The sequence below is a fragment of the Bacillus rossius genome, chromosome 12 (assembly GCF_032445375.1).
Source record: "Bacillus rossius redtenbacheri isolate Brsri chromosome 12, Brsri_v3, whole genome shotgun sequence".
NCBI classification, from domain to species: domain Eukaryota; kingdom Metazoa; phylum Arthropoda; class Insecta; order Phasmatodea; family Bacillidae; genus Bacillus; species Bacillus rossius.
Window position 1 is genome coordinate 20,524,779 of NC_086339.1, and position 27,929 is coordinate 20,552,707.

Below are 27,929 nucleotides of genomic sequence, written 5' to 3' on the forward strand. Positions count from 1 at the left end.
ATATGAACATCACCTGATACCTTTGACAATTAAAGGGTTTCAATACAAATCACTGCATGATTCTTGCTATAAAAAAGATTGGAATACATTATATAAAATTTAGTGGTGCTCATTATTTTCCAAACCTAATGAAAAATATGTCATTCAAATAGCAATGCTCGATGAACACGTCAAAAAAATAAATCAGCTGTCAATTGTTTGTAATTGTAGTTACTTTCCCACATAGTTTACCAGGATTTGAAGTTAGAAAAGCTTCGTCCAAGCTTTCGGAAGCAGGGTGGAGACACTTCTTCAATTCAAAAAAATTTACATCATGTAATTGTGAGTGTCAATTAAATTACATCAAAATAACAATTGAAAAATTAAAAATTAGCTACAAAAAAGTACACACTTTTTCAGAACCTTCCAATAACTGATATATATTAATATTGCATAGCATAAATAATTACTTTCTCCGAGAATTGGTTTGAACATCCAAAGCCACACAGTGTACTTCTCACTGTCAAACTTATATACTTGGGCAACCCAAACATCTAATTGCACACCATTCCAAATTATTGACTATGTGAAATACTCTCGTAACAGAATTCAAGCTATTAACATCATCCTAAACTTACCGTGTCAAAGTCGGCGGCCGATAAGTTTTTCACTTGCTTCACAAGGTCCGCACATTCGGAAACAGACTGGCAATGCTTGAGGTTCTCAGTCAAATTGTCCTTCACCAGAGACAAAGCTGCAACAAAAATGAGAATATTCAACACAGAAAAACAACATTGCAAACTCCAACTAACCTCCCCATTTTGGAATCTATCGAGATTCATTCCGGTCAGACAACGCCAATTTCAATGTTACTAACATTGAATATTGTATTACACTTTTACTGGTTAATGTAATTAATTGCATCATTGAATGGCAGTGTGGGCTATAGAAAGGAAAAGGAAATGGCCACACTATCCTGTGTAGGTTCCCAATTTTTTTTTGCAGTATAAAAGTCATCCAACATGGCTGTTAATGTCACAGTTCAAGGTCAAAGGTCATGGTCATCCAGTAAGGTGACTGACAAGCCAAATAAAATACTTGACTGCCGCCAGAAGAAACCAAATTTTATCAATAACGTTATTTCAATTATAAAATATGTATCTAAAGTCCGCAGGGGTTTTGAAAATGTATAGAGAGAAATAATTGAGTAAGGTACTGTTTTATCTGAGCCAACATAAAATTCCAATCCCGGAAAAGACTGTTAAAAAATTTGCTTGAGGACCTATAAAATGATCTAATCGTTGATGAAAGCCTTAATAACATTAACACCAATGATGCAATTAACTGGCTAAGTGAATGAAGTGAAATGAAAGAATTACTAATAAAACTGAAAAAAAAGCTGGAAAAATGTTACCTCAAAAAATGATACCACTGGGTCAACTAAAAACCATGATGATTTTCACATTATATCCACGTTATCAGTGATTATGATATTGAAGAAGATGTCACACAGTGTCCACACAAATCTGTAGAAAAATTTCCTTGACTTTCCATGTCCATAATTACAAATTTCCCTTGTGAATTTTTAAAAATTATTTACCTATTTTGCAATTTTCTGACAGCAATAAAAACAGTCCATCCTTCACCATCCCTACATCTGTATCAGTTGAAACAGAACGTTGCATACACACCATTTTACGGTGTGTATGACTATGCACTAAAATACCATCCAAAAAAAATGCTTTCACCACAGTCTTGGGGGGTTGCAGACTAGAGCATGGCACATTCTCCTCTAATTACTATCACCGGGTAATTGCCAGAACTTTTCCATTTTTCAAAGTAAAAATTCCCTGACTTTCCTTGACAAATTTTAAACTTCCCTGACTTTTCAGAATGTGGACACCCTGTTTAATTATATTTGGGTCATCAAGAGTTGGCCTATCCGAGGTCTGTTAATAGGAACCCTGCTGTAGTAAAGAAAATCCACAGCAGAGGCAGCGTCTTACTGCTATTGAGGACCGTCGTGCGGGTCTGCAGCTCCCCCACGTGGCCGGAGATGTCCCCCAGCTCCGACTTAATGCTCTTCAGCCCCGTCACAAACGCAGTCAGGTTCGAGAGGATTGTGGCATTGGACAGCATGGACAGCTCGTACTTCACCACGTCACCAGCACCTGTCGTCATCCACATAAGGTCCATCCCAATGTGGTTCACTTTCCTTACTGAGAGACGACACATACTATAACTACATCATACATATGACAAACAACTAATTCAACATTACTTCATGTTTTTAGGCATATAAAACATCAAAATATAAAAATCATTACTTGTAAAACAGTTCTGAATGACTATTGTTGGACATAACTGAATTATTTATCTATACTGCAATGAAACATACTTTAAAAAAAGCTAATACATAAGTTTACAAGATATATATATATATATATATATATATATATATATATATAAATTCATACAAAAGATTCAGCAACACAATACTAACTTGAAAGTGCAGACAGAAGGGTGGATCTTAACTCCCCAAAATTTGTCACCAAATAAGTCTGGAACTCCTAAAAAATTAATGGACAAAACAAAAATTGTGTAAGAATATATTTTGGTGCAACATTAAATTATGCATAAAACTAAATTACAATAATATGAAGCAGAAAATATAGGAGGATAAAGTATTTTCTCAAAGATGAAATTTAAATTAAATTCACATACTGACACAGAATATTAGATTAGGTCTACTAAATATCTTAGAAAGGTGTATTTTTCACAGAAAGAATAATTATCTATATCTGAAAAATACGACGTTCGGAAACTAAACACCACAGTGCCAATTAACTTTTTAATACTTCAAAATAAAAGTAATTCTACATTATTTTCACATATGTACTTATCTTACAAAAAAGCAGAACTACCAAAATTGGCAATAGCAGCTGAATACAAACTACTGTCACAAATATTTTTTTATTAGTTTTGCATTTCTATGTACTAACTAAACACATTTCATTAATGGTATACATTCCAATTTTGTTTAAAATACTAAGTGTTAATATAAATAATTAGTAAAAATTCTGTATTAGATACACCTGAAATATTACAGTCTTGTTGCCAGAGATCCACCTATATTTCTTTTAAATGACTTTTGTATGAACATGGAGATTTGAATAGCACAGATTTTTTTCAAAAGTAGAGTCTTAACTATTAGTGAAATAAAACCTTCAACTCAAAATGCAGTTAATACATGTGTGTGGACATGCAGTGTACCTTGTCTGTGTTATCCAAGTACAACTCCGCATCTTGAAGTCCCGTTCGCAACTTCCTGGGGTAGCTATTCACCCCCTCCTCCAGGTACTGATTCGTCACAAAGGCACACACAACTCCAAACCTATGGCATAGGTAACACTGACTTCAATCACAGTCAAAGTAAATGACAGTAACATTAAAGTGATGATTTCAATTGTGAAAATTAATACAACTATTAACACTTTGTTTTACCATCCAAGTTAGTTGGGTTATTGCCTTTTCACATCGTCATAGTTACTTTATCGCAATTCCTACTAAACTGTAAGCATAGTAGATAGTCATTTGTTATTAATTTTTGCACAAAGTTACTATAGGCTATAGGTTTTTTGCTATTTTTAAATACTCTGTAATGCATACAATATTGGTTATTTAGTCCCATTTTAAAAATATTTCTTCATAAAGATCTACAATTAGCAATTAGCGGCCGAGCGTTCATAGATGTTTAAAGCTGGTTAAAGAGTTTCTTTGGAATGGGGGGGGGGGGGGGGGGCATGGGACCTCCCTGGCCACGCGCTTGTTATGAAATGCTCGCATTTATCAATTCATGGGGAAATGTGCAACTAATGTTCTCGTGGGGAGGAAGGCGAGGAGGGCGATGAGGGCGAGCAGGGCGAGGAGGGAGAGGAAGGCGAGGAAGGTGAGGAAGAGGAGGAGGTCGAGGAGGGCGAGGAAGGCGAAGAAGAGGAGGAGGGCGAGGAGGGCGAAGAGGGCGAAGAGGGCAAGGAGGGTGAGGAGGGCGAGGAAGGGAGGAAGGCGAGGAGGGAGAGGAGGGCGAGGAAGGTGAGGAAGAGGAGGAGGGCGAGGAGGGCGAGGAAGAGGAGGGCGAGGAGGGCGAGGAGGGCGAGGAGGGCGAGGAGGGCGAGGAGGGCGAGGAAGGCGAGGAAGAGGAGGAGGGCGAGGAGGGCGAAGAGGGCGAAGAGGGTGAGGAGGGCGAGGAGGGTGAGGAGGGCAAGGAAGGGAGGAAGGCGAGGAGGGAGATGAGGGAGAGGAGGGAGAGGAGGGCGAGGAGGGCGAGGAGGGTGAGGAGGGCAAGGAAGGGAGGAAGGCGAGGAGGGCGAGGAGGGCGAGGAAGGGGCGAGGAGGGCGAAGAAGGGGCGAGGGGAGCGAGGAAGGGGCGAGGGGGGCGAGGAAGGGGCGAGGGGGGCGAGGAGGGCGAGGAAGGGGAGTGAGAGGAGAGGGGAGACTCACAGCACGACGATGGTGACGGCGGACAGCAGCACGCCGAGCGCGACTCGGCGGCAGGGGTCGCGCCGCTTCTCGAAGGGCTCGGAGCGCGCGCCGCAGCGGCCGCAGCAGCGGCAGCAGCAGAAGGCCAGCCCCACGAGCGGCAGGACGACGGCGAACACGAGGCCGGCCGCCGCGACGCCCACCAGGCCGGCGTAGTGCTGCACCAGCAGCTTCCAGTGCAGCTGGGCGAAGCGCGCGTCCACCCGCGACTCGTTCATGGCCACCACCAGCTCTGCGGGCACGGGGGATCCGCTCCTTACTTACAATCCACACAGCTTAGAACAGTCATTAGTTGAACTATTATAATTTGGAAACACTCAATTTGGAAACACTCGATTTGGAAGCACTCGATTTGGAAACACTCGATTTGGAAACACTCGATTTGGAAACACTCGATTTGGAAACACTCGATTTGGAAACACTCGATTTGGAAACACTCGATTTGGAAACACTCGATTTGGAAACACTCCATTTGGAAACACTCCATTTGGAAACACTCCATTTGGAAACACTCCATTTGGAAACACTCCATTTGGAAACACTCCATTTGGAAACACTCAATTTGGAAACACGCGGTCATTTGTAGCATGTTCAATTTTTGTTGATTTAATAATTTCAAAAAAATAAATAAATAAAAGTTTAAAGACCAAGGTCACAAACAGAACGTTAATCCAAAGCTGTAAATTACACCACATGTTTTCATGCTTTCAGTAAAAATATGCTAGGATAGACACATAAAATGTTGCCTTTTTAAGTTCACAAAAACAATAAGTACTTGTTTAATGTGTGTGTGTGTGGGGGGGGGGGGGGGGGGGGCACGTTAAAAACAATTAAACATGGTTATATTATGAGTTGTGGAAGAAAAAAAAACACGAAATATTAGCAGCAAAAATAATTTAACTCCTGCCAACACGTGAGCACGTGCAGTTGTTGACGGACAGGGGAAAAAAAAAAACACCTAGAATGAATTCCAAAGTGTTCGGGTCGGCTGAGAGGCAGGGTTCTCGCACCGCCGCGCCGGCGGGCACCTTACGACGTAACTGTGCTCGGTTAAAACCGTTGCTCATCGGACAAGCGCCCCCCCCCCCCTTCCCCCGACAGGGCCAAGCGCCGCTCCAAGGCCGGCCGCCCGGCCCACTTCCGGCCTCAGCGTCCATCTCCGAGCGCTCACCGGCGATAGCGCCACACAGCAAGGGGGGGAAGCCGCCTTTTCACAGACGAGAGAGCCAAACGCCCAATCGCGCATCTTCGGTTTTTTTTTTTTGTTCATTGTAAATTAAATATGGCGGTGTTGATAAAAGGATACTAATGGTCAATTAGGTCAGGTTAGCTACATTATGAATACTTTAAAACATTGTGGACGGTTGATTTGGTTAGGATAGCTACATTAAAGATACGGGGAAAAAACATGAACTTCGGGTTTTGGCTCTCTCGTCTGTGAAAAGAAAGCTTCCCCAGCAAGGGACACTCAATCAGTGGCGTAGCTAGGGGGGGGGGGGGGGTTAGGGGTTCAACCCCCCCCCCCCCTAGCACCAAATCTTTAATTAATTTCTTATTCATCACTCAAAGAAATTTCATATTAAAATTAATAAAAAATTTACCATTACAATATTTAAATTTAAGTACCGAAAACTGCTAAAATAGCACTATTTTACACCTTAAAATCCAAATTTTCCCGGGGGAGGACCCCCGGAGCCCCCGCTTTAATACGGGGGGGGGGGGGGGCGCATGCTTCTTAACACTCCCCATACACAAATCCTGGCTACGCCACTGCACTCAATGCTACAACTAACGCTCTTGTTTCATTTGTAGATGCGAGAACTGCAACCTAACTACCTGAAAGTCGTTAACTTTTCGATAGCAAATGCTGGCAAACCTTTTTTCCTTCTTATTTGTGGTCGTTCGTTGCTGGGACTATTAATCGTATTACGTTTAAGATTTTTTTCCCCCAATAAGGAACAAACTGCGTTAAAATGCTTATATATATTTTTAAAAAAATTAAAAACTGCATAGCCACAACATTGCGGGTGCTAAAATTATAAAACTCAAGTTTCTATTGCAAAAAACACAAGATTTTTGTTTTGCAGCCATAATTGCTAGTAAATAATTTAACACTGACAAAAAATTATTCCAAAGTACTATCGTATTTTGCCATTATAATCAATACGCCACTCCGTTAATACACAATTCAATAAAATCTTAACTAATAAATTTTCGTAAATGTTCCTTTATATTTATGTTAAAGAAAAATTTATGTTTTCCCCATATTTAAAACATTATTTTTTTATGTTGGAATTTCTAAACAGCAAAAAAAAAAAAAAAAAATAAGGGCCATATTCATCCTATTCAGTTGCTCCACCCTAGACAGTGCGGTCAGACGGAAGTCTCGGCGCTGCAGCCTTATACAGTCCCTCTCGTCAAAAGACTGCACAGTTTGCTTTTAATGGCAGTTTATTCTCTCTTTCCAATGAACGACATCTGCTATTAGCGCTGACCTTGTTCCAGTGTGCTCTGTTGCAAGAGCGCAACAGTTTTAGTCACAACTTGATCATTTATTCAAAATCTTTAAAAATTTACTTTTGATTTTATATATATATTAAAAGGAAAATTTCGAATGCAAAGTTTAGAAATACATTTTCTTGTTGTATTTCATCAAGAGCTACATCTGATTACATTCTATTCTATCTTCTACGGAAACCTAACAGAAAAATGCCACATTGGTTTCACCCATTTTTGTCGTCAAATATCTTACATATTTTAAACTAAGATTTATTTCCCTCTGTTTGGCCGTAAACTGAATGCCTTGTTGTTAACAGTGATCGACTGTTTTAAATGTATAATTGAATTTTTTTTTATTTCATAATGTGCTTGCACAGCTGTAATAAAACTATAAAAGATACACAATTTTACAGTCTTAGAAAAATCAACACACAGGTAAAATTTAAAATATACTAAAACTTGTTACAAATATAGATAGTAACCAGATAGTAATAATTTTTGGATTAACAAGCCGGGCTGTATAACCCCTGCTTATCGACCCAGCTATTTGGAGAGTTCGTAATAACATATAGGTAGTACTGTGTGTTTTGCGAGTCTGATGTCAGTACAGTAACATATATTTTAATTAAAAATTGACAACTGCACACGAAATATACCACATTTTAATCAGGTAGATACTTCAGAAATATCTTATTCCTTCTTACGCATTTAGGTTACTGATACAAACGATCGAGACGCACTGCAAGGTAATTGGAGTAATTCGTAAAAAAATTTGCACGACGCGCCCCTGGGAATCCCCCGCGTCATCACAAGTTCACCGAAGCTGGCGGCGAGCCAAGACCGCGGCCTGTGTCAACACCTATGGCTGTGTTCCGTCACTGCATTCGTGCCTTCTATGCGCAGCAGCAGGGCCAGAGAGAGAGAGAGAGAGAGAGAGAGAATGAAAGAGGGAAAGAGAATGAAAAAAGGAAAGGGAACGAAAGAGGGAAAGGGAATGAAAGAGGGAAAGGGAATGAAGAGGTAAAGAGAGAGGGAAAGAAAGAGGTACAAAGTGAAAGAGGGGAAAAGAAGAGTAAGCGGGAGAGAGATAGATAATTAGTAAGAGAAAGAGAAAGAATGAGAAAGAGAGAAAGCGAGCGAGAAGATGCGAAATCCCCGTGCTCGGGCGCCAAGTTTCGAGACCTTCTTTTTATACTCTGATAGGACGGAAAATACAAGTCTATTGCTAGCAGAATTCACTGGAAACCTTTCAAGTTACGCAATAACAGCAGGTCAAATTCACAGTTATGACCACGGTAACGTTTAGTTTTTTTTATCTTCTTCTGAATTGTGGAGTTTGAAAAATTGTACTATTTAGTTAAATGGGAAGAGGGTTCGACAAAATAATTTGCTCCAGGGGCCTTTTAGTTTCTCTCGACGACCCTGCACACGAGCAGAAGTTCCGAAATTCAAGCAAGCACGTGAATGAACGTGCTACGTCATTCTTCTTCCAGATCCACCTCGTGCATAATCCGCACGTCGTCTTGAGGCACAAGAGATTCGAGCGCTGACGTTTGGCGGGAACTGACAAAAAAAAGTTTTAGGTTAGCAAGTTAATGCGAAGTATTGACGAATGCAAACGCGTAGATAGCTGACACGGATGAGCGAGCATACTAATGAAGTAACTTGGGATGACAAAACGACTAGAGCGAATACTGCACACACAGCGCGTTAAAGCGAAACATTTTTAAAGCGCACGCGGCCTCCCTCCATTTTGTGTAAACGAATATGACAAACGAGCGGGTCATCCAGTAACTCTTTCAAAATCCAATGCACGGAGTTCAGTTTAACGGAACGGAAAAATCGCGAACGGGCACGCTCGTGTCTTCGTGTAACGGAATGCGGAACGATGCTCTTTCTCTCTCCCGAGACTACGGCGCGGCCTGGGTCAACATTTTAGGAGGTACGACGACCGTTACGGCAGAAGCTGCGAGTAACGTCCTGTTAGGCGCGGGCAAACACCAACCACGGCGCGGTGCGCGATAAGGGGTCTGAGACTGGAGGTCATCACAGCTGTAACTTGCTGAACTCTGTCCAAGACGAGGCGAGGGTTTTCCTTTGACAGCTGAATATTGTGACGCAATAAACAGTACAAAGATCCCTTATCACCAGACAAACTATTGAAGTTGATAATGTTCGCAGGCTTTCACGGCCACTGTCTGAAGTGGCTTGGCTTCTGGGTTGTAGCCGCGTCCCTGGCGAATACTTCACCGACGTTTCGGTCGACATTGCAGTCGCCATCATCAGAGAGCAGTTACCTACCTATAGTTGACGCAACATAACTCCGAGCCTGGGTGACGGTTAGAAAATCGTTGTGTGTATGTGAGTCCCGACACTGGAGAAGGCAGACGTGGCGCGGCAGTGAGAGATAATGCGTAACTTGATAACAGGGGCTACACGCTACTGCACAGAGTGAAAACTTAGTCCTTCGGTGAAATCCGACGAATATGTTGGTACTTACTAAACGTTTTCGTTTACAGTTTGGATCTGAGGTTTGTGTGCATGTAGTGTATCACTTTTGTTCAGAGCCAGTGTTGCATATGTAGTGCAGTACTTCAGTAAAGTACAACTTTATACATAAAATGCCTCCAGTGTTGTCAAAAGTTAAGAGTAAAAAACTGCACTCGCAGGCGCGGGAAATCGTCTATAACGTTCTGCAGTTTATGGAAAATGAAGCGCGATTGCAGGAACCCTCCATTTCACTAGAGAAAGCACAGCTGAGAACAGCTAAGGCGACGGGTGTGTCTCGCACGACTGTACAAACAATTAAAAGGGAGGCTAAGAGGAATGAAGCTGGTGAAGGAACATCTTTCGAGACGCCCAACAAGAAGCGAAAGAAAACATGTAAACACGAACTTGACACCTTTGATGAAGCTGTGGTACGACGTACTGTGTACAATTTTTACTTACTTGAAAAACGTGTGCCGACTGTCGAAACTGTACGACGTAAACTAAAGAATGACATAAATTACCAAGGTAGCAATACAACCTTAAGGACGACTTTGAAGAAGCTAGGATTCAGGTGGCAGAAAACCAAATCGCAGCGCTTACTTTTAATAGAAAAATCAGATATTCGGCAAAAACGTATAGAATATCTCAAGAGTATGCGTCAATATAGAAACGATGAACGCACAATTATATACATGGATGAGTCGTACATATTGTCGTCTCATGTAAAAAATAAAATGTGGAGTGACATGTCCTCAAATGGTTTACTAGTGCCTGTCGCGAAGGGTCTAAGATTAATAATGATTCACGCAGGTGGCGAAAAGGGTTTTATCCCAAATGCTCTTGCAATGTGGAAGTCGCACCAGGCAACAGGGGATTATCACAAAAACATGAATAAAGATAATTATGAAAAATGGCTCACCGAACAATTAATACCAAATCTTCCACCAAACAGTCTTGTTGTGGTAGACAATGCTCCCTATCACAATATAAAAATAAATAAAACACCTACCTCCAGCTCGACAAAATCGGAAATGCAGCAGTGGTTAAGTAAAGAGAATATTTCCTTTACTAGCGACATGCTTAAACCAAACTTGTATAACCTCATAAAGAAGCACAAACCTTCGCACGTGCAGTACTCGGCAGACAGACTACTGGTAAATAGTGGCCATACATTACTTCGTCTGCCCCCTTATCATCCGGATTTGAATCCGATAGAAAGCATATGGGCTAAAGTTAAAGGAGAAGTCGCTTCAAGAAATGTTACTTGCAATTTGGCAAATGTAAAAAAACTTTGCGAGGAGATATTTAACCGAATGGGTCCAGAAGATTGGATACCGATTTGCAATCACGTCAAGACACTCGAGAACGAATACTGGGATAAGGATGTGCGTTTTGACATTGAAATTGATAAAGTGATTGTTCAGTTAGGTGATCCAAACAGTGACAGCAGTGACGTTTACACATCAGACTCTTCGGATGGAACAGTCAGTGGCGTTGAAGAACTGAGGTAGTGCTTGGAACGTCAGTGGTAAGTGGTCAATGTTTTCTACTTTTCTCTACCTGCTGTGCAAGGTCGCCGTATCTGCTTATACCCCCTCCTCACCACCCGACCCCCCACACGTGTTGCAGTCCCTACTCCTCATGGGTGACGTAGCTCAAGCTCGGAGTTATATTGCGCCTAGTTATACGCGCCAAGGACGCGGTTACAACCCAGAACCCAAGCTACTTTAAACTAATTAAGTGTCTATTTTATTAATTATATAATAATATTCATCTAATAAGTCTTAAGGTTCGCTCAATCACCTGGCAAAAGAAGTCTCACCTTATATTGAGCAGATAAGTTCTTAGACAGCATCCCGTGTATAGACGACTGTTCACAACTCAGAACAGTAGGTATGCAATATTCACATTAATATTTTACACTTTAGTAAAGTTAACTATGCTTGTATTGTGTGGGTGTATGTATGTATACGAGATCCTGTGCTTAATATATCCCATATAAGACTCGAACATAATTGAACTCAGGTGGCTAAGTTGACACATTGTGTACATTTGACAAGACTAATTTTTAGTGGTCTCGTGAGGATGCGTTTCTAACAAAATTATGGCTGGTGAGCCATACTTATACCGGGAAGAATTAGGCACTTTTGGCAAATTTTAACGAAAACAGCTTGTAGCAAAATTACGCCCTAGAGTTATTCTAGAGCTAGACAAAGGATATATGCCTATGCCCCAGCAGCAACCAGCAATTATCATTCTCCAATCCACTGAGAATATACAAAAGGATTTTCTTTATATGAGTCTACCCAATTCCAAATCCTTCTTTTCAGTAGTTCCTAACTAGAATAAGCATTCTATTGTTTTTATAATACGTAAATCTTCCAGCGTTTGCACGTATCATTTTCGCTTGCATAGAACACTATCATTAACGAGATCACATTAGAGGGGAGCCTAAGTCTGCTAATTTTTAACTTAAAGGATGATTCACTATGAATTACAGTCACCAATATCATTTAGAGCAAAATATTTCACATAAATATGGGCCATATTCCCAATATTTACAGAAATTGGAAACATTAGAAAAATGACGAATACAACAATAACTCATTCAGAGGTGCTGTATTATCAGACCGTATCGTTTCGAGTTCAACTACATAAGTGCGTGTGAAGAGTTTACAAATATGAAATACTATCTAAACCCGGCGACGATTCGCTGAGGCTCAGTCTGAAATTACGCTTTATATACCTAACGTGATGCTCTACGTAGTTGCTCACTGCTAATTAGGTACTGTAGGTGTTTGGTAAACAATGCCCTTTATCCATCACCATACACAATAAGCGGTTAATTGTAAGGCATTTTCAATCTGTTGATATTGGGAATATGAGCCACATTTATATGGCATGTTTTGCTCAAAACGATGAAAGGTGCAAGGCCTAGTTTGTGAACAGCCAAGACCGCAAGACGCAAAATGTTCAGCAACCACTTTCAGAGTACCAGTTTATAAACTGCGCAAGGCGCAATAACGCACAGAAAGTATTGTTCAACTTTCAACTGTCTTGCGTTTTGGCTTGCGTTTCCGACGTCCACATTTTGACAAGAAGTGTTCCGAAAACTGTTTTAAGACGCAGACGCTTAGTGCATAGAGACCTACGATTTTCTGTTTATTATATAAATTATCTTTGTGTGTGTTAAACGTTACACAGGGAACGAAAATAAACATTTAAGGGGGATTAAGCCGCTCAATCTTGCAATTTCGAAAATTTTGTTACCGTTGCTACTTGTTTAAATCAACACTCGTGAACCGGTGTAAATAAGTGGCTGTACCAAGGTATAGAAGGTCTGTGAGATATGATTTATGCTTTGAAACGCCAAAAATTGGGATGAATAATTCAAAAATTTTGAATTAATTAAAAAAGATGGAAAAACCCATTATGGCGGGGCTTAATCCCATTATATCAAATTGACACTATATATATAAATATGAATTATCAAAAGAAGCTCGGATAGAAATTTACTTTATACCATTTAAAAAATTTTTTAGTTAAGGGTTGGTTACGCGCTTCATAAACTACCGGTATTTATTCCATTGGTGGTTTCGTATTATAACCCAGCCTAAGTACTGAGGGAGGTGGTCACTCCTCGCGAATAGCCTATACAATACCTAAAGCCGTTGCCCAAAGGCGAGTACGAGAAAGTATGCTTATGCTGCTAACTAAGAAATCGTTAATCGAGTGTGTTCCACTTCGCCAGCAACGACAGGATCTTTGCAGGAGGAGAGAAACTCGTAGGGGTCAGGCTTCACGCCCAAAAGAGTAATTGTGCTGGCCTGGCCATGCAAGGCACTCGACGCGATATGGCAATAAAAGGCTAGAAAGTTCTTGACCCAGCGATGAAACTCGTTATTCTGGCTAAACTTCCCACGAAGACTGCGCACACAGCGAGAGAGTACACTGCTGGCGTCAATCTTGAAAATGGAATTTGTTGCGCCATTCTTCATCCTTTGAACGTAAAATGGAAACAAATACATTCCTTTATTTTCTTGTAAGTACATAGCGATAACATTCCCTATGAAATATTCTTTAAGTTCCATATGTTAAGATAAGCAAGGCGAGAGATCATCCTACATTAACAAAAGGCATCATATATAGGGTTTGATCTGCGCAATGAAATGCATTGTTTCCACACGTGCCATGTGCACAACGATCACAAAATCTGCGTGCAATAAAGCCAAGATGTCCTCGGGATGACATGCCCGTTCCCTACACGGTGAGTCAGGGGCCTAACATTCTCTGGATGTCGGGCAAGCGCGGCTCCCGAAAACAAAGGAAGGGGGAGGGGGGCTATAGACCCTCTTGAGCCCGAATAATACTTTTATTTTTATACTGGATGGTATAAATATGTTTACTCAAATCCACGTGTTAAACTTTTGTTTCATTATAAGTTGTATTAAAAAATTAAAAGTTCATATTTCGAAACTTTTATTTTAAATATTCCCAGAGCCCAATCTCTGAATTTATTTATTGTCATGTTTCGCAACTGCATCCTTTCTTTGTATTACAGCCCAAACTAAAAGCCTTTGCGGAACCGCCCCTGAATTGTCATGGGGTTATTGGAAAAAGTTGACAAGTCCTGTCTCTTGAAACATAGTATTGTCATACCTGGGGTAAAGAAAACTATTACTCCACCGGGGAAAAAAAAAAAGTTTAAAAAAAATGCTGAGCAAATTCCTTGTGGTCCTTTTAGACACTAACGAATTTTTCTGGTATTATTTGTGTCATCGTTCACAGTAAAAAAAAATTGCACTTAATTTCTGTGTAGTTATAAGCTTTTTTTTTTATTCTTTTCAGAAACCCCAAGATGTGCATTGTTTGTGTACCTGGCTCAGAGGTTAAGAGCTTCTGGTTAGTGAGACGATGGTTCGATTCCCGGCTCGATCTGCAATATTTTACACGTGGGGGATTTCCTTTCCCGGGTTTCAGGACCGCGTTTTGTGATGTCCCTACAACGCCGCGGAAGGCGACGAATAACCGCCGCAGGATCATCACACCATGCCATACCCCACGACGATGACTGGGGATACCAAACCAGCCCCTGGGCTAATCAACCCATCCTCACAATACACAAGACGAGTCTGAACTGGACAAACTCCCACTGCAGGGTTATTACGAGAAGAAAAGAAAAGGTCGAAAACACTTCAGAATAATGTATGGGGGGGAAAAAATTGTTACCTCCAATTATTCGAATGAAATCATTTTAATCTTACTCATAAATAAGAAAAACATTAGTGTAAAAATTTCCTTAAAAATTAAATTATACAGAAATCTTACTCACAAAAATGATTTAATGCTTATACTGGACCCAGGGGAATGGTGTAAAGAGGTCTTTGAAAGACAGAGGTTTGCAAACTTTTTGAAGTCTGGGCACATTAAAAATCTTACACAAAACAATTATAGGCGTATCCTATACAATGTTTGAGAAATGTGTTGAATTAATTCCGTAGAATATTACAGAAAAAAATGGGATGAATTAAAGTGAAACTTACCTAAATTTACTCAGGCTTATTTACAAACAGTAAAGAGAGAGAGTGAGTACAGCGCCGTACTGAATTAAAGAAATGTGATAAGAGTGTTTTGCACGCGGCACGCCACAGAGGGCCACTGGTGCAAGGGGAGGGAGGCCTCCGAGTCCTAGGCCCCGCAATGTTTAGCCACTCGCGGCGGACCGTCCACAGGGGTGGTCGGCCGGAAAACAACCCCCTCGCGAGCCCAGGGGGGTCGTTACCACAACGCCGAATGTCAAAATTGACCACAACGGCGACAGCTAGAAAACTGCTGTGTACCACAACGCCGAAATAACAACTGAATGAATTTGTGTGTGTTTCTTAAATGTACCTTAACGCTGAAATACCACAATCAAACCTAACCTAACCTTACCTAACCTAACCTAGCGTAATATAACCTAACCTAACTTAACCTAGCCTAGCCTATCCTAGCCTAACCTAACCTAGTCTAACCTAACCTAACCTTTGTGGCAGTCCTGCAATGACATTTTTCGGCGTTAGTGTATTTCGGCGTTGTGGTACATAGCAGTTTTCTAACTGTCGGCGTTGTGGTCAATTTGGCATTTCAGCGTTGTGGTATTTCGGCGTTGTGGTGCGTCCCCGCCCAAGGGCGGCAAGCTGGGGCGCATCCCAGCCTGCCTGCTTGCCAAGCGTCGTGTTTCAGCCGAGAACACATTTGAATGTTGAGGGGAGAGAAAAAAAAAAGGCTGTGTTCGAGTTGTAAGATTTTGTAGGCAACATTGTCAAGCGATCCTATTTCAGATACAAAAATTATGAATGGTCAGGAAATGGCATATCGTGCCTACGGTCACATACATGGTTCTGATGGCAACTTCCTATCCTTTGTCCTGGCGTGTCTCGTGTCGGCTTAGTGAAGCTTGCGGCGGCCTGCGAACTAACGGCGCTAGTAGTACGTGTCCTCTTCATTAACATTGGATTAAATGGGAGTTACATACTGCGCGTGTGTTATTTACTTGTTACGAACACAATTCAGGTGTTAGGATCATGATAAGTATGATGAATTGCACTTTAGGAAAATAACTATTCTTGAATATTTAACTGAAAACCATTAATTGAGAAATGCTAAATGTTACTAAAAAAAGTTTCATGCATCTGAGAGATTTATTCAATAAAATACCGCAAGAAAACAATCTCAGATCGTGCACGTGAGTAGTTATAAAACGCTTAAAAAATATATATGTGTGTGTATATATATCTGAGTATAAATAGGAGTGAGCGATTGATGAATGCAGCAGAATTTAAACTACCATATCACTACACAAAATTACCATTTCCGCCAATTCGAACATGGCGTGTTTAGTCAGTTCAAAAAAGGCGTATAACAGACTACGTTTAAATTGTACTTAGCGTGATTTTCGACAGGCATGACTCTCTGAGGATGATTTAAAACTGAAGTTCAAAATAGTTGTAATGCAGCGGCGCGCTAGCCTCGCAATCCAGATCACGTTCGCCCCGGGAGAGACTTTCGAGTGTTATACCCGTTAAAAAATACGTTGACCATGAAGTGCTTCACGAGCGATGGAGCCGAGCGGTCGGCGCAGAAGAAGAAACTATGATGTTTTTAGAACAGTCGTGCGCGCCCAACCCTTCCACTGCTGTAGATACTACTGGAGCTGGGGCACGAAATGGGACGAAGGGAACATCTGCGGCAGCAACACTTCCTGTTCCCAGGCAGCTGACTGGCAGCTGGGCGGGGTGACAAGTGTAGGCGCATGCGCCCCTGGTACCGCAACACAGTAATGCGCCAACGATTACAATGCGGGCCCAACCCCTTGCTCACATGGACCTTTTCCCCCCTTACCCAGTAATGACCTTGATTCCTTTAATGCATGTCAATTTGATCTCCGCATGACCCAGTCCAGGGTTTACCCTTTCTCTGGCTTTGGCTAGAACGACCGAAGGGTGTCAACCATGGTCTCAACTGCCGCCGTGACTGGCCAGGAACCTATAGTAGCACAATATACACGTGACCTCTCCCGCCTGGTAAAATCCCAGCACGACAGCGTAGGCTTGTAGGTCCTCACCTAACCCGGACCCTTCCCGCCAACTTTTAGATTAACTCTTAAGACCTCTAGATGCGCTCATATGCTGACTGTCCTTCACCTTACTGTTGGAAAACACAATGAAAATAGTTGAACTGATACGATGGTAAATTTCCGATAGTTTGACCTTTTCGAACTACACACGAATAACTTAATTTTGCTTGTTATCTTTCCCAAAACTACAAAAAAATTTCCATTCTTACAAGACACTATACATAGATGAAAATGCTATATATTATTAATTTTTAGTTTAAGTACATTCCGGTTAATTTAGTTGAAAATTTTAAAATGCATTTGTTAAGACCTCCCAGAAAAATTGCTCCACCGATGCCGGACTGTGGAGCTCAGCCCAGCCCAGCTCATCTGGCCGATGAAGTGTTGGGTTTGATCCCCAGAGAGGCTGCGCCACAAATGAACCGACCCACGGAGGAGAGGTGAAACGAGGATGAGGAGTGAAGGGCAGGGGTGAGGGTTAATGGGCGATTTCACCCGCGCGGGAGACGTGTGACCCCTCCCCCTCCCCCTCCCCCACGCCTAGGGGGAGAGGAACATCGGCGCTGCTTTCCCCGCCGGATGAGAAACCTATACCACTCACTGACCCCGAGTCAGACGCCAGAATAATCCACGTCTGTGCCATCTTCCGGTGATTTCTTTTCTTTGCTGTTGTAGTAAAAGTAAGAGGTTTGGTTAGGTTAGGCGTGTTCATGGAGTTATTGATTGTCAGGAGATGGCAAATCGTGACTACGGTCATATAGATAGTTCTGGTCTTGGCATGTCTCGTCCGCTTAGTGAAGCTTGCGGCGGTCTGCGAACTAACGGCGCTAGGAGTAGGTGTCCCCTTCATAACATTGGATTAAATGGGAGTTTCATATAAAAGTAGGTATATCAAAAAATATATTTCGTTAAGTTTTGGGTTTTTAATTTATTTGGAAGATTTTTAGGGTTTGAATATATAGCAATAACTTGTTACTTTGTCGCAATTGTCAGCTAAAATTTTAATCTAACAAAGATACTATGTAACCAATATTTCTTCTTAAGTTGTTAAGTTAGCGGCGTGATGTAGTGTTAACATGCATGGGCTGATATTTGCAGGCTCGGGTTCGAAAAGTTGTAGAAATTGTGCTATATAACGTCTAATGATGTTTAATTATTATAAATAAGAATATAAATCGTTGAAAAAAGTCACGTTTTTTTTAAAAAAGTCACGTTTTTTAAAAAAAAGTCACGTTAATAAAAAGTCACGTTCATTGAAAAGCCATTTAAAATTGTTTCCACAATAAAACACTACACTTCAGCAGATGTTTTGTCCATCTAACCAACATGGCGCAACAATTGGCTGAAGAAAATTTGCTCCATCCAGTTTGCAAGAAATCACGCAGACGTGGCCATCCCCTTAGTGTGTTAAATAAACATAATTCTCACCAAAAAAAAATCGGCTATTTTTGTTGGGAAAGTATGTTTACACAAAGTCAGGTGATTGTAAAAGTTTGGTTCAGTTAGGTCAGCAACAATTAAATACGTTGAAACCGAAAATGTATCAATTCTACCAAGCGGCGAACTTCGGGTATGTTCGGAACTGTCAGGGCAACAAACTTGACGCACCTGGGCTCAACCTATCTCTAGTTATAGTCTAGATTTAAGAGTGAGGGGAGTTAGTCATGGCGCCAATCGCTGCCATGGCTGGCCAATCCCCTCCTAGCACATGATGCATGCGACCCTCTCCCTGCATGGCTAATCCCAGCATGACTAGGCGTATAGGCTTCGGCCTGAGACGCACCTAGGTCCCTCCCTAACCCGGACCCCTCCAAAATACACTTAGTTTTAGTTAGGTTAGGAAAAAAAAAAACTTGACGCAGAGCCGACTCTTGGTCGAGTGAGACGGGCGCAGCTCGAGCCTCCTCGCGGCAAACAGGTTCGCCAACGCTAGAAATAAAACCACCCCTCGTGGGAAGCGAACCACCTCGTCTCCCCGCCCCGAACAACACACTCTTGCAGCGACAGTTCCCACCGCGTGCTGCGCGTTCTCAGCCGGCGAGAGAGGATTACAGAAGAAAGGGGCAACTGCTTATGAACGTGGGAACTCGAGGGACACAACCCCTCTACACCAATCCCCCCCCCCCCAAAAAAAGTTGTCTGTAAAGTCGGTTTACGGACGATAGTTTAACGTGACATCGTCATAACAAAACATTGATGATATGATTGCATACTTTTATGAATAAAATTGAATCATTTTTATTGAATTATCACCATTTTGTATGGATACAAAGAAGGAGTGAAATGAAATCTACAATTTAATTGATAAATTTACTTTTATTTGCACTCATTAATTCAAATATGTTTATTACTTTAACGAAGAGATTATTTAACTATAACTTTTATACATGTTTGCTATTTAACTTCTTCCAATATGTGTTATTCTGTTAAGCCTGTTAAGGACAGGGCGATGATAGGAAAAGTAGGAAACGAATGGGAGTGTTTCAAGCTTAATGTGCCTCGAAAAAGTCAAATCGATGGTTGTTCCAATCGAGTGGAAGAGAGATAGATGGGTCGCAAGCGTACAATGATTGTAATGGGACTCAGCGTAACGGGACACTTTTTCGTGCGTGCAGCCGGCGTTCATCGATTTATTAGACGTTGTCACTTAAAAAAAACAACTAAAGACACACTCCCATGAATGGTTCACGATGTGTAGCTGTGGTCAACCATGCATACTCGGGATTCGAGTCTTGTTTTCTCTTCCGAATGCAATCAACACGGAGCCCCTCCTGATCTCCGTTTCCCGTGGTTTCCGAAACCATCGCAGGCAAATACTGGGACCGCTCTCGGCCGCTGCGGGTCATATATCCCGCCCGTAATGACCTCGCTGTCAACACCGAACGTAAAGCCAAAATCGATAGGCTACGTTGGAGTGCACAGTGCGGCACGTAGCACGCAGCACGAGGTATATCATTGTCAAACACAAACCGACTAGACCCTAAATACTACTTTCTAGTTGATTTTGCATGCACACGCGCAAGAATAGTCGTTACTCAAGGTTCACCGGTACCCGTTTATTTGCAATATTGGCTTCCGGAAGTTGTGTTCGTTCGAAATTTTAAACGTAATAACGCCAATGTCCGAAATACGATAACGCTTTAACTCTTGCCTACACATTAATATATAAAAAAAAAAACTAATGAATGGTAGGCCTAAACATCTTAACCCTCAATAAGTTTGCAAACAAGTTTTTTTTCTTCATTATCTGTACATAATATTGAAGCAACATGTAAGTGTACACAATACATAGGCCTACCTCCAAAAAAAAAAACCTACTATTATCTCGGTTGTGCAGTTACAGTAATGGAAGGACGTGGCAGCTACAAGATAGGCTGACAAACACGTATGCGGTTAAAAAAAAAAAAGTGCGAAAGCTACGTGGTACATTAAGTGCGCGCGCGCTCCCACACATACACACACGTACCACGTGAATGTCTATATACCTACATTTTCAGTGCATAAGCGAACGAAGAGCTATAGGTGCACAGCAAGCAGCAAGACAGCTTCCGATCACTCACTTAATCGATACGTAATCGAGGTAATCGAAGCCAAGGTTCACAATTACGAGCGCCCTTAACCACCGCCCCCCCCCCCCCCCCCCAACTATTTTTTCCCACACCGGGGTATGAGACGACCACAATCCCCTACCAACCCTGGGCGAGTTAATTGGTACTTGGCAGCCAATTAGCGACTGATTGCCACGCTAACCGAAGGCGATGGTTGTAATGTGCTTGGAGAGTGCGGCTTTTTTTTTGAATGACACAAGACGAACCAACATGAGGGGGGGAGGGGGAAGGAACTAGCATTATGGCCGGCTCGTACAATCAGTCAAGAGAAAGACTGAGCACAAACATTGTTGGTTAATCAAATAGAGTAATATCTATATTTCAGTGTCAAAACCACGATCTCTACTCAATAATTATCATTAACGAGGCTAAACTGACTTTCGACATTTAAATACTACCTGCCGTGCAAGATAGTATCAGTAACATATAAACACATACTATAAAGTTATAGCAAAAATGTCACTTTTTTTTAGTTTTTTCCCCCCTAAAATAACTTACGGGTGGTTTGGATACTAAAAATCACGTAAATAAAATGTTTTAAAAACGTTTTCAATGTCTGTTATCAAATAAATCTGTTAGTACTACATACCAGAAGCTTTAAAGGCAGTATTTTTTTTAAATCACCTAACCCTACAGTAACAACTTAAAATACAGAATTATACACTTCATGTCGAGGCGATGACTCAGAGCGTAACGAAAAGTGCAACTCGGCGATCATCGATGGCGGTGAAGAGGGAGAGGTAAGGAATAATGTAGACAATTAGGACAAATTGTTTGTTAGAATCGAAAACCTCCAGTGGGAACCGCCACTGCGTACCTTACAAGTGGATTACTGAAGTGTAAAGTTTCACTATGGCTTTCATACCTGTGGACTGTAGGCTGTCCGCTCCCCGCCGATATCCGCCATTTTGGGTTAATTACATTCAGCATCACATATTTTCATTCACTGCAATTAATGAACATGTTTCTCTAAGTAAGCAGTGCGTAAAGTGCTTTGTTGTAAATTCTCTCTTGTTACACGTTTTCTGCTATTTGCGAACATAGTACGGAATGTATTCCTGACGAAAACCTTTTGTATAAACTCACTGGTTAACTCACTCCAAGGTAAACTCACTTTAGTTTACTTTCTGTGTTTTAGCAGCTGGGCAATTCATACAAACATTTCTTCACAAAAATCTATAATTAGCGATACAGCGTGTAAGTTACAGCTCCAACAAATACATCAGCACAAAGAGAGCAGAGAAAGAAGATGTGGAAACTGAAGCGCAACCAGGTAGAACGAAAAATAAATAAAATTATAAAAAGTTTAGATTAATGGAGAAGTGGCAGATAGAACAATAACTGCTACTGGTAACGAAACGAACTGAGAAAAATTAATTACCATCTAACAAGAATTAAAAATGGTGTAACCAACCATAAAATAAATTACCTAAGAAGTTAAATTTTAAAATGTTACTCTATGGAAGTGACACGGAGAAGGGGAAAAAACTAAATCATGTTTTTACCAACCATAAAATAAATTAAGTAAGAAGTTAAATTTTAAAATATTAGTATATGGAAGTGACACAGAGAAGGAAAAAAACTAAATCATGTTTTCATTTCCCCTCCAGCGCACGTACCGGGTCTATGTACGTACAACGTCGCACTGACGAATTCCGGAGCGTCTGACTTGCCTCCACTGTGAAGCACTGTGAAGCACTTTGAAGCAGAGCACTGCAGGTCTGTAACGTAATTACCCGCGAACAACGAAGGCACTGTGCGCGCACACAGACCGCCGACTGTCTGGCGGCAGTTTCGGCTTCGGCCGCGCCAAGAAACCTCGTTAGGATGCAGAATTCGCGTGGGAAATATACCCTGGTAAAATTTTGCAAGGCGTGATAGAGTCATTTCTTTTAAAAATAGATATATACCAATGACACATTCAACAGCGTATATTTTTTTATCCCATTCTTCGTTGCTAACAACCACCACCAAATACTTACTGTGTTTCTACGGCAAACACTAACTTGTAACATACCCGTCAAGTTTAGGTATCTCACGCTGTGCCCAAAAATACGAGTAATACGCGCATAAGACTGATACTAGCCGCGACAGGCCTACGTTTATTTACTCAATTATGCAAAACGTTTGCACAGTAGGCCTATAAATAATTTTTATTTTGTTGAAGTTCGGCCACTCAAATATACAAGTTCAACCGTGTTTAACGTAAATGTAAAATAACGACCTGGAATTGGACACAGCCCCTTAGGAATTGACGTATGGAACGTGTGGGAGAAACGCGAGCATCCCAAGAGAACCCACGGGCTTACGGCTACGTCAAGTCGAGGGTTCCACACCGCCAGCAAACAAACCTTTAGTCACCTTGGAGGAAGGCTAGTGATTCCACCGCACACACTACAGACTAATACACCATACTCTATACCAAAAACTAGACGAGTGTGTGAAAAATAACCTAGCGGCATGAGGAGTGATTACATATATATTTAATAGATAAGCTGTAAAATTATATACGATAATTCCTGTTGTCATATGATTAAGAAATTTGAAGCACTGGAGTTTATTTTCCCCCCATGAATCTGTATAATGATTTTTTTAAAAAAGGTTTTTGTAAGAGAAAAGAAAGTTATTTTCGTTGCTACCGTGTATAACACACACGTTGTTCTTACTGGGCATGCCGCCTGCCAAATATCGGCCTGACGTAACAACTCCACAAATATCTTGGGATCTTGGGAGCTGCTTCCAATGTATCGGATTCCACCACGCAACCACCGGGATCGACTGGCATGCAATATGCGCAGGCCCTACAAAATTCGCGCAGCAATATTTACTTCCGCGAGGGGGGAAGGGGCAGACGCCAATGGTGGCAACGCTGCAGACGAGGCGGGAGGTGGCAGGCAATTTAGCGCCCGCAGGCTCGAAGCTGGAGAGCAGCAGATTGGAGGCAGGGGACAGAGAGAGAGGGAGAGGAGAGGCGCTCTTCGAGGTAATCAAGACGAATGGACGCGGGGAAGAGGACGAACGGAATAAAGAGAGCGGAGAGAAGAGCGGAGGAGGCAAAATAACAGAACGCTGGCGGGTAGCAACTGCTGCCCGACTTTGGGCAGCTGGAGTCCGAAGAGAGAGAGAGAGAGAGAGAGAAAGAGGTGATGCCCCACGGGCCGTTGGAATTTGTGAGGAAGCCGCCCCGTACGAAAATACAGCTTATCTCTTCACGGAAAAGAAAGAAAAAAAAAGACCACCACTTCACCGAGTTCAATATGAGGTTGTGACCGCGTGTATTGGTCAAGAGACGTTTCGTGTTAATTTTCTAAATGTAAAACATTTAATGACACGAGAGAATCATAACCTTACATGTTTACCATGTGGAATCATCTTGTGATAACATAAGTCACTGTGCACTGTTTAAGACAGTAAGTACCCTTCAAGCATAACTATGAGGGTTCCTTACAAAACAGCTTCAAACTCAGGGGTACCAACCGAGATCTTAGCAAGAAGAAGAATAAAACCGGAAGACTCGCCTGAGTACCGATTGTTTGGACTACAGTGAAGAACCTTCTAAAACTTTCTATAACCGTCGCAGATTTTCTATTTCATCCTATATAGGTTGAGAGGCAATAGGAGGCAGAGAGGGAGGAATTTAGGGTATAAATACTCGGGGTTTTAGGCAGTTCAGCATGGAGCAGCAAGGACCATCAAGACAATGCCACCATGAATCAATGACAGAGAGAGAGAGAGAGAGAGTATGAAGATTATTGGAGAGTTAAGTATAATTTTTGTGTTTGTTATTTTCTTTAATGGCAAGTATTTTCATTCCTTAAAACATTTGTATTTTTTAAAAAGCGTGAAAATCTATTTCAGCAGGCGTAAAAATATAAAACTCTTACAATGAGGAATGAAACATACTGTACAATTATTTAAACGCTTGAACAGAAAAAAAAAATTGTTAACTGCTACCTTGCGGCCATACGCATTATTAGGGAACGACTGCTTTTGTTTCCCACAGTTGACAGTCCCTCCTCTTTCCGGGCGTGTCACGTGATACTGTGACGTCAGAGGGCAGGTAGGTACCTCAGAAGTCGTTCGTTCATTGTGGCTGAGCGTTCACGTTCACATTCACTAGATATTCTTCAGTGTGACGCGAGACAGGAGTTTGTCACACAGCAGCCGCCCATGAGCTGCGAAGGGCATAAAACTCATTTCTTTTTCGAATAGAGAAGTGGGGGAAGGGGAGAAAAAAAGGGCAGGGGTGATGAAGGGGAGGGGTTTGAGCCACCCCAAGCGACGCCCAAGGCTGCCGCCATGAATAATGAACGCCAGCCCTTGCTCCCAGATGTTGACACGACTCCCGTCATAACAGGAATTCTAAACTGGAGGAGGGGAGGGGGGCTAAGGGTAGGGGAAGGAAGCAGAGGCTGTACCAATTAGAAACCAGCGCGCCGGCGCGCCGGCGCGCCGTGAGTATACAAACACAGGATTTATCTCAAATACACGTTCACACTTTAAGTACATAAGCAGAACATGAGAGGCGGCAGAAGTGTCGGGAGAACAGAAAGAGGATAGGAACTGCTTCTATTTATCGCTAAAGCTGTTGCTGTGTGAAATGATATACACTGGATCCAAGAGAGTATTCGCACATTCAGGCAAAGTGGCTGACATCTGGTGGTTTGATTTTGAATCACCGAAGACGGTATAAACAAAGGGAGCGTATGCTTGGTTTCAAGGAGCGTTAAAGGATGGCAAGATGTTTTGGATTCGTGGTTTGAGTAAATTTTTTTGAATTAAGCAGTGTATGAGATATGTTTTAAGTTCGGAAGATACAAGAAATTTGTGTAATGTATTGCTCAGTTCCGGACTGTAGAGTTTATTCAGGAAAAAATGTTTCAATGCATCGTTTTCCTAAGGACGCGAAGTTGAGAAGACGATGGGCGCATGTTTTAAGAATAGGCAAACCAGTAACCAACTATATGTATGTATGTCAACATCATTTTACGAAAGAGGATATCTTTTATAGAGGTAGGTAATTGTTGTTTTTCTTCTTACTTACTAGGCTCTTATCAATAGTGGGTACTATAAACAGCAATTTCACCAAAATGGTAAGGAATTCCTTATCTCCGCCTTTTGCAATAAATTCAGAAAGGTTTATATTAATAACTAAAATTTTTACAGAATTTTTTACTTTTGTTTTAAAGAAGAGGGTCAAAACTAAATAATTACCATACTACAGCTCGTAACCTATAATTCATACTCAAATCATAAAAATGAGATATTTAACTTGAATATAGGTACATATATAAAATAGAAAGTAGTTTTTAAATGATAATATCATCTAATCCAGGCCACCATAAAATGGGTATACATTTAAAAACTGTAAGCATTCATGACATTTTAAATATATATTTTTTAAAGACTCGTATAAAAGCGAACTTAAAACACTTAAGAATAATCTATATAGGAAATTTAATACTAAAGATGTTTATTTATTTTTAATTATTTTAATTTTTTGTAGGAACATGTTTTATTCTCAAGTATCTTCTCATTTCTCACAGGATACTAATAATTCTGTATTTTGAACTCCTTTTGCACTACATTGTAACCTGTTTTCCCAGCAAATCATTTTTCACACCAACACCACCTTCTACTGTGCTCTATTAGCACTTATCATAAGTCTTAAGGAAAAATATAAAATATAACCATTTCTGTTAAATCTTAAGTCATCATGTGGTTTGCACACGACCCGTCAAAATTCCTACACAAAAATCATAAACCATTCCACTACCATGCATTGAGTCATATTAAGTACACAACTAATTACGATTCATAATTCATAATTCTTAATTTTCAATTATAAACCCAGCTTAAGTACCTACATAGTTCATGATTTCGTGCATTTCAACTACGGGTTCAAACATTTTATAATTATTACCTACAGACACACGATAACACAAATATCCATTACAAATCAACAATCTCAATGCCGTCTTTGCCCTCCATTTTGTTATATGCAGTGCTGCGCTCTAGAAGTGCTAAATCCGCGAATTCAGATCAAAAGAGGAATTCATGGGAAGGAGGGTCCCCGGTTACACATCAACAATAAACAATAACCAAATAAATATCACTATAAAATATTTCTGACCAATAGTTTGTGAGGATTAGTTACAAGTTGTAATTAAAAATCCTCGCTCCTTACTTTTTTAGCGAAAAAAAAATTGACTGTGGATGCTTAGCTATGCTAACCCATTTTTACATGTTTTCGCTAATATGTATACTTCATGCTGCAACTTGAAAAAAAAATAATAATCTTGGGAATAAATTTTCAAAATGCAATTAAAATTTGGAGTCAAGCGTTTGTATTGTATCAAAAACGTAGATTAAGTATTTATCAGATATAATTAAGTATAAGGCATGTGATGTTGAAGTGATGTGGGATTAAAAATGACGCGCCACGGGAACAGGTAGCTGCCGCCAGCTGCGACCTTGACCCGCGCCGCGCTCCAGCCGGGGAAATGGGGTCAGGCTTCCCCGGGAGCTGTGACCCACATCCCGGCAGCCCTGCGCTGCTGCTGCTGCCGCCGCTGCTGCGACCTGGCGGGCGAGAGGGGAAGCTCCCCGCGCGGCCGCAGAACACGGCGCAGATAATTGACGGCTCGTGTCTGCTCCGATCCACCAGGGGCGGTGGCGCATGCACAAAGGGGTGTGAGGAGTGAGCAGGGACGTCGGAACAGGGGGGGGGGGGGCAGCAGGGGCGAGTCGCCCCCGTGCTGTTATGCATGGGGGGGGGGGGGGTGCGAGAGTAGCATTTCGCCCCCCTCCTTTTCCCAGAATAAATGTTTGGTCCTAGTAGTAGTAGTAGTATGACTGACATTAAATTCCAAGACCGAAGCTAAGGGGTAGATCACATGGGTTAGGTTATTTGTCACCCACTACCCACGATATTTTAATCCATATTTAATTTAATACATACTACGTCATCAAATTCTTGGAATGGTATATTTAATATTTGGTTCGGAAACTCATTAAATAGCACAAATTTTACATCTAAAATTCCAAAAAATTTTCCCCCGCTCTAGGACTGAGGTAAGTGTGATACATCTTTTCGCCCCCCCCCCCCCCCCCCACACACACTCATGAAAACGTTACGATGTCTCTGGAGTGAGGCGCCTTTCGGTACGATGCAAACAACACACTGTCACAGTGCT

The 27,929-nt window shown here is 41.4% G+C and overlaps 1 protein-coding gene across 11 annotated transcripts in view; it reads right to left on the minus strand.

The window, feature by feature from the left end:
- LOC134537674 (prominin-1-A) overlaps positions 1 to 27,929 on the minus strand; it is a 224,089-nt gene that overhangs the window by 33,557 nt on the left and 162,603 nt on the right. For all 11 annotated transcript variants that reach the window (XM_063378377.1, XM_063378376.1, XM_063378372.1 and 8 more), the window contains exons 3-7: positions 4,480 to 4,750; positions 3,253 to 3,373; positions 2,483 to 2,549; positions 1,986 to 2,150; positions 618 to 733 (exon numbers count right to left, since the gene is read on the minus strand). In XM_063378377.1, coding sequence (XP_063234447.1) covers positions 618 to 733; positions 1,986 to 2,150; positions 2,483 to 2,549; positions 3,253 to 3,373; positions 4,480 to 4,750 — 740 coding nt within the window. The remainder of the gene's footprint in view (positions 1 to 617; positions 734 to 1,985; positions 2,151 to 2,482; positions 2,550 to 3,252; positions 3,374 to 4,479; positions 4,751 to 27,929) is intronic.